This window comes from Charadrius vociferus, unplaced genomic scaffold, assembly GCF_000708025.1.
Source record: "Charadrius vociferus isolate BGI_N301 unplaced genomic scaffold, ASM70802v2 scaffold324, whole genome shotgun sequence".
Classification (NCBI taxonomy): domain Eukaryota; kingdom Metazoa; phylum Chordata; class Aves; order Charadriiformes; family Charadriidae; genus Charadrius; species Charadrius vociferus.
Genome location: NW_009648041.1, coordinates 4,967,235 through 4,974,729, shown reverse-complemented (window position 1 = coordinate 4,974,729; position 7,495 = coordinate 4,967,235). Strand labels below are relative to the sequence as shown.

The following is a 7,495-nucleotide window of genomic DNA, read 5'->3' as shown; positions in this document are numbered from 1 at the left end:
TGGCCCCCGGCGCGGCAGCGGCTCCGCACCGGCAGGGCTCTCCCCAGCGATGGAGCCTTACTGTGCCGTTCAGCCCCTCCTCGCCTGCAGTTTCCGAACTCCAGAGACCTACACACCATGGTTACTCGAGTGGGCAAGCATCCTGCCCACGCTGACAAGAGAAGGACAAACCGGCATGAAACTTTGTTCCACCTCCAACTCATTCCCAGGCAAGCTTCAGCGCTCGGCTTGACCCACGCAGCAGAGAAAGCTGCCAGGCTCCAGCCGAAACCCCGGCTGAGGGCTTGGAAAGACAAAGATTTTGCATGCTGTTGCAAACGAAAATCAGCAAATTCTCCCCCACAGGAAATCTTGGAAAAGAAGAGCCAGGGAAGCTGGCTATGGAAGCCACCCGAGAACTTTGCTTCCCGATGGGCAGTGGCACCAAACGGGCAGCACCAGTCCCGGAGAAGGTACTTCTTCCCCTCACAGACTCAAAAGTCAAAGTCTTTGTCATGAGCAAATCTCCCCAAGCCTGAACGCAGAACTGCTGGGTAGAAGTCACTCCTCCTGGTTCACATGTGTCTGTCTCTGCAATTTCACTTCTCTCTCCTGTGCTGTCTCCTGGGCACACCTAAGCTCCCATTAAATTTAGGGGGAATTTTTTATTTCCTTTAATCTTCTACACTGTGACCATTTCTTTTCAAACCATGTACTATTTTTGTTGAGCTTTGGGATTAATTCCTAAGACAATTTTCCCAGAAATGGGATTTAAGCAGGCAAAACAAATCCCAATTCATCCAGAAACAACAGAGAGGCAGAGAAATTGCAGATAGCATCAGGAAAAAAACCCAAACAACCCAAAACAAAACAAAAAAACCCCAACAAACCCAACACAAAGATAGCCTGCAATATGACAAAGGCATCTAACAGTGAACAGACATAGGCAGCGAGTGCATGAAAGAATAAAGATGCTTATCTTGAGTAACCCAGAGTCTGGTCAACATGAGCCAGTAAGAGCAAGGCACCCACCAAACAGCCTGTTTGGACGACCGAGGAGACTTCGGAAAGGGGCTGGTAGCTGAGCTCTCTGCTAAGCCCGCGCACAAACCCTGTTGCCTACGGGCTGACATTTGGGTGGGTGACACAGGCTGCTCTCCCCCCTCGGGGGCTGCTGCCGAAGAGAGACCGACGTTCCCTGTAGCTCCAGCAGGCCACAGAGAAACCCTCTGAAGCGACGGCGCCAAAGGCTGGAGTTCAAAAGAAATAAGACTTTTCTTCCCTTATTCTTGGTGCCTGCAGAACCAGCATTAACCGCCACCATGCTCTTTGGCTTTATGGGCTCTTCCCAAGCACGAAAATAACAGCCCGTTAAGCTGGCCCAGTACGTATGAAGCAATAAGCAAGACCCCTCGCAGTAAAATCTCTGTGTGACGCAGAAGGAATTACCTCCGCGATGCCATTCCCGCGAATCCTGCAGCATCAGGCTGTCAGGCACCGTGCAGGGGGTGTTGTGCAGCTGATGCCAGAGCGTGATTTCCATTAGTGTTAATAGGAACTACTGACAGCGGCCAAGAAGCCAAAAAGCCTCCCATCTCGATCATCGCCTTCGATAAGTACAGAACTGCATCAAGTCAGCCCCAGCAGCTGTACCACGCAGACGATCGCTGCCGCGAGCGTGAGAACACAGCCAGGGCTCAGAGTTCAACAGGCTCCAAAGAAGGGCTGGATCCCGGTTGGGATGGGGAGGCAAGGGCCAGCGAGGTGTCACCAACGCCATCAGCCTACCCCTGGTGCGGTGTCCATGTTACGGCTGGTTCCAGTCCTTGGGAGCAAGCTGGAAGGAACCAGGTGGCCACTGCAGCGTTTCTGGCTACGCCAGGAACAGCTATTGCCAACAACCGCCAACGTCTTTGGGATGGGGCACGTGGGCTGCGTTCCTATCACCAGTGGAAACGTAAGATAGTTCACAAGAAAAGTGTAGGCATGGAAAAACAAGGGCTTAGAATCAGAATATAATACAACAAGAAACAGAAGATGATCCATGAGAAAACTGGATGTATGGAAGAACATGGGCTTGTTCTCCTCAAAAGGAGAGCCTCAAAAGGTTTTGGGTTTTTTTAGGGCTTTATCTAGCTTCATTTGCACACCTCTGTAACAAGCAGCCACTAAGAATAGTTATTGCGTCCCAGCTAAATGCACATGAAAAATCTTCTTGCTTGTAGTCTGTAAAGGCCTTGTTGGGCAACCTACTTGTTCAGGTTTCTGCTTCCTACAGCCACCTCTCTACAGCCCCCTCAAAGCTGAGGATTTCCTAAATGGAGATTTTGATTGAAAAAGTTAATAACCCTTGCCCAAACACAGCAGCGCACCAAGCCTGGGGTTCAGCTGTGCCTACCTCTGTTTCACAGTGATACTTCAGTATTATTTTTTCCTTTTAAATTCATTATACCAAGGGAAAGATAGTTGATTTTCATCGTTTTTTAGCAGACAGCAATTATACAATCATTGCACCCTTACAGAAACAAATTCCATTCTAAATGTACTAATTTACATCCACCATTATCGCCCAGCAGTTCAGACAGAAGGAAAAGTCCACCGTTACACCATCACTTCAAGTCATTGAGGCTTTTGGATATGCAAAAGCCTACAGAAAAATTTATCCCCAAGACACAAACATAGATTTTTATTCTTTAGAGAGTCAGACACAAACCCGCAGTCCTTTGCGAGCGGATAAACTAGATGTCAAGGTTATTTTCTTCAAAACAGTTTAATAAGCAGGTGCGGAGCCTGTGGTGGCTGTTTATCGAGCGTGCCGCACGAGGCGAGCGAGTCGCTGGCACAGCCTTGGCCCTCACAATTTGCAGCAGAACCATCAGGTCTCCCAGCAGATCCCCTGCCAGTTTGAAGTGTCTCCCCATCACCTCCACCGCTCGTTTCTCATCAGCTCTCCGCAGACAGCAACAGATCGTTCCATCCTGTTACTTACACCACAGAAATTTAGACTCGAGGAAAAACAGGCATAACAGCATTCATCACTTAAGCAACCAACTTAGCTGACTACATCAAATTCTGCCTGAACTGCTGGCAAGAGCAACAGGCCCTTAATTAACTAGCATGGAGCCAGAGAAATACTTTTTTTTCCTGCTAATTCACTTGATAGGAGGCGACGGTGCCGAGATCACCTTCACAATCCAAAGCGCTACTGAGTGCTCCCCTACAGCTCACTCAGATCTCTTCGGTTGCAAATGCCGCTGCAGCAGTCTGTGCTTCCCAGGGACCTGCCTTGCCCCATTTGCACCCAGGTCAGCTCCAGGGTTTATTTTTGCTGCCAATAACAGGACTCTCACGGCCTCCCTGTACCGCTCAGTGCGCAATGGAAGTAAAGAAAAACCGCACCAGCCTGTGCCCCCAGGTACTCGTAACTCAAATAATTTCACGTGATAACCCCCAAGAGGCAGGAGCCTCTTTGCAGGGGCTGTGTCAAGGACACAAGGCTGCATCCCTTGGGCACAGACGGATGCTGAGCTCTGGGAGGGGAGCCCAAGCTCACACCGATGGGGTCTGGACAAGCTGGGTGCGGGGGAAGGAGAGGGCACCCCCTCCTGCCGTACCTGCGCTTGCCCACATCACGTTTGCCATCGACCTTAAAAAAAGCCAGACTCTTCACGGGAGCAAACTGCTGCAGGGAGGAGACACAGCTTTGTACCACCCAGCATGATGCTCCGTCATGTGGCACTGTCCAAGCCCACACAAGGCATTATCTTTTACTACACACTGAAGGGAGCTGCATTTTTTTTTTTTTAAATGCTTTTTTCTTTTCTTCTGAAAAGGAGCTAATTAGAGTGGAAAAGCATCTCTGTGACTCTCACATGTATGACTCCTGTACTTCTGAGATTTTTAATTTGTGTTATGCGACTACCATGCACACACTGTACTTGGAATTACATAGCACGTAACCTAATCAAACAACACTAACAACGCCAGGTAGTTAAATCATGCTGTGATATGAAAGGAAAAGCACTTTGTGCAGGCATGGCAAAGTCTCCCCTTGCACCTCGGTCAAAGTGGCATCTACAACCAATTATCAAGTTGGCAAAATGTACCCGTTACCGAGAGCAATGGTTTAACTTAACACGCAAAGTGCATGGCTGGGGGTGCATTAAACCCTTTGCCCAACGCTATTCAGCTGTCGGTGGAGTGGACTACAGGCTGAGCACAACCAAAGGGAGGTGTTAAAAAAAAAAAAAAAAAAAAGCCAAAGCATCAGACAGAGGTGGGTAGAGAAGGGAAGAGGCAGAGGGAGCACCCTCCTTCCCCTGGAGCAGGGAAGGGGCACCCCAACTGGCACTGACCACCCGGGACCCCCGAGAAGGGGAGCAGGAGCAAGGCAAGAGAGGTGGGCCTGGGGAAGGGCTGGGGGACCCGCAGAGCTCTCTCGGTGAAGGAGAGGCTTTGAGGCCCTCAAAGTACAGAATAATCTGCTGCAAAGAAGAAAATAATTAATTCCTTGTGTCCACAACAAGAAATCAAAGGCATGCCTTACAGCAAGGAAGCCAGGCTGGGTACTGGGGAAAAAGACCTGTCCCAGTAAGGATGCAGATGCACGGGAGGAGGTGGCCCAGGAGCCCGTGTCCCTGCATCCCCGGTGGGACCGGCCGGACAAACACCACCAGGAATGACCTGGGTACACTCAGTCCTGCTTCAAGGGAGGAAGATGATCAGGTAGCCTGCGATCCTTCCAGCCTTGTTCTTCCAGGATTTCTACTCTTGACTCCATCTACCCCACCGTTCTGGCACGAGGCACCCCGCAGCGGCCCTCGCAAGAGGTGCAGGCTATATTTATTCTGGTACATTGCAGTGGGAAGCTTTAATCTGTGTAATCGCCTCAGAGAAGATTTCATTCAGCGAGGGGAAAGCAATTACTATTTCATTTGCAACCGGTTGCCTTCCCAGGGTCTTCATCTATCAGAGCTGGAGGGTCCTGTCAGCCCCTGCACCTGCCTGGACTTTTTTTTCGTGAGATAGGTTCATGCCTCTGACAAACACATCTGCAGATACTTGAGGTTTTCAGCCCCTGTTCAAAGCCATCTTTCTCCTCCCAGCTGCTATTGCTTTTATCTGACAGCATACACCCTGCATGAAGAAAACAACTGGATATAATCCTAGATTAAAGGGATTGCAACGCAGAATTAAATACAAGCCATACCCTTGATAGGGGCCCGCTGTCGTCATTCGCCGAGCGCAGACCTTGGCTGTTTGGGAGGTGGGCAGATGGTGGCGTTTTTGATACTCTCCGCAGCTCCTGATTTTTCTAGACAGGCATTTACGTCTCCCCACATAGGTGGGAGGGGGGGGAAAAAAAAAAATGAAAAAAAAAAACAAACCCAGTCCTTAGTGTTTCCATACGATGCTGTACTAAAATCCCATAGGAATTTCACTCTGAAGACTAGCAACTAGCTGGCTCCAAACTCTCGGCGGGACCCTGCACGGACCAGCCCTGTTGGAGCTGCTGCACCTCGGTGCCAGGAGGGTCCACAGTCCCACAACAGCCACGCCAGGAACCGCAGGAAGGTGATGGTGGCTTATAACAGGCAAGCAAAATGTCCCGAGGAAAGGATATTCATTGTCTACTGCAGCGTGGACCAAAATAGCTGAGCAATGCAAAAGCCCACCAGGAAATCTTTATGACTTTATCTTACCTCGGGAAAGCCACAATACACTTATATGCACAGCTGCATATTAAAAAAAAAAAAGGCACTTTAATCTTCTGCTCTTTCCAGCCTGGCAGCCAAAGCAGCTTGACTCGATGAAAAGACTTGAGAGCTGTGAAAACTACATATTAAAGGAGAAAATTTCCAACTGTCTTTCTCTTGTAAATTGTGGCAGCCAAAAAACCCAACCCTAAAATAAAGACGTGCCTGAAGGTAGCAATTTTACAATCAGCAACATAATGATTTATATCACTGCTGTCATCTTTGTTGGGGAAAAGGAAGCCAGGTATTGTGATCATTAGCTTTTTGATACAGATGATCATTTTAAATGAGGAAAAACACATGCATTTTAATAAGGAACTGAAGGAAATAGCCCCAAAATGCTAACAGAAGAATCTGCAGCGCACGCCAAGATTTGCAAACACAGGAGATGAATATTAAGCCGACAACATCGTTGGTGGCATCCTGAGCTGCTGCACATCCCCAAGACAATGTGTTCAAGGTGTTCAAGGCCAGGCTGGACGGGGCTTTGAGCAACCTGGTCTGGCGGGAGGTGTCCCTGCCCCTGGCAGGAGGGTTAAAACTAGGTGATCATCAAGGTCCCTTCCAACCTAAACCACTCCATGATTCTGAGTCCACGCGTGAGCCTCACTACACTTTGAAGCACATGACCTCGTGCCCGCCCAAAACCCATGTCCTCGTCCCACAGGCGGTGAGCTGGCACAGCCTGGACGCTGGCCCCACTCCCACCGAAGCCTGGGGGTGTTTCTCCACGGGTTTCCAGGCGCTGATCCCCACCAGCGAGGTGGCCATCGCTCCCACCCAGGACAGGTCTGTGCACAGCACTGGGGCTCCCCAGCGTCCTGCTGGTGGCAAGAATAAAGCAGCAGCATCGGGTCCCACTGAGCGACAGTGGCTCCAGGCTCTCTTCTTAAAACAAACTGGGAGCTGAGACATTCCTGCCTCTTTTGCCCAGAAAAGTCCCAGAAGCAAAGCCTGGCCTTGCTGGTGCCTGATCTTGCCTATGCCTTGGTAGACACACATGAAGTTGCAGGTGTATGAGATGGAAGGCAGCCGCTGCTGCTGCTGCTGTCAAAGGATTAAAAAATCAACTGAACTTGACCTTTAATACTAAAATTTAAAGCGATGACCCAGCTTCTCATGCTTCCATTCCCTAATGTAACCATAATCAGATTTGTGGCTGAGATCAGAAAACCGTTTTCAGAGACCAATTTACATGCAGCCTTCAACAAGCCTGGATGATACAACAGAGAGGACATCAGCAAAGACTTTCTCAAGCTCCTGACAGCAGGTTTGAAGTTGGGATGCATTTTAAGGTCACGGAACAGGATTTTCTGCAGGTGACACCAGCAGTACATCAAATTTTCCTTAATGCTTGCAGAGAAAAATGGCAAAGTAATCACTGAGGGTGCTCAGCTGAGATGGAAAGTCCATGTATGGGAACTCCAAACCAAATCAGAAGTCTCGGGTCGCAAAAACAACCAGCTCTCAACACAGATTATGAGGATCAAGTCTAAAAAGCTAGTTTCCACCCCATATTTTAATGGGATAAAGTAAAGGTTCAGCCCACACTGGAGTAAGTTTTGTTTATAAATCCCACACAATATGCAAAAAGCCTCCAACCCTCCTCCAGACAAAAAAGCTGTGTCGCTTCCCAGTTCACGGCTTGCATCGATTGCCATGTAATCTCATGCTGCCTACAGCACTTCCAAACTTTCAACAAAGATTCCTCAGCCTGACAAGGATGTACCCGAGACGTCCAGCACCCTGCCATGCCGGTG

General features: G+C 49.2%; 1 protein-coding gene across 1 annotated transcript in view; it reads right to left on the bottom strand.

Annotated features, from left to right (window-relative positions):
• CADPS (Ca++-dependent secretion activator) overlaps positions 1-6,506 on the bottom strand; it is a 200,043-nt gene extending 193,537 nt beyond the window's left edge. Inside the window, exon 1 of the mRNA XM_009883625.1 lies at positions 6,444-6,506. Coding sequence (XP_009881927.1) covers positions 6,444-6,506 — 63 coding nt within the window. The remainder of the gene's footprint in view (positions 1-6,443) is intronic.
• Positions 6,507-7,495: the final 989 nt, after the last annotated feature.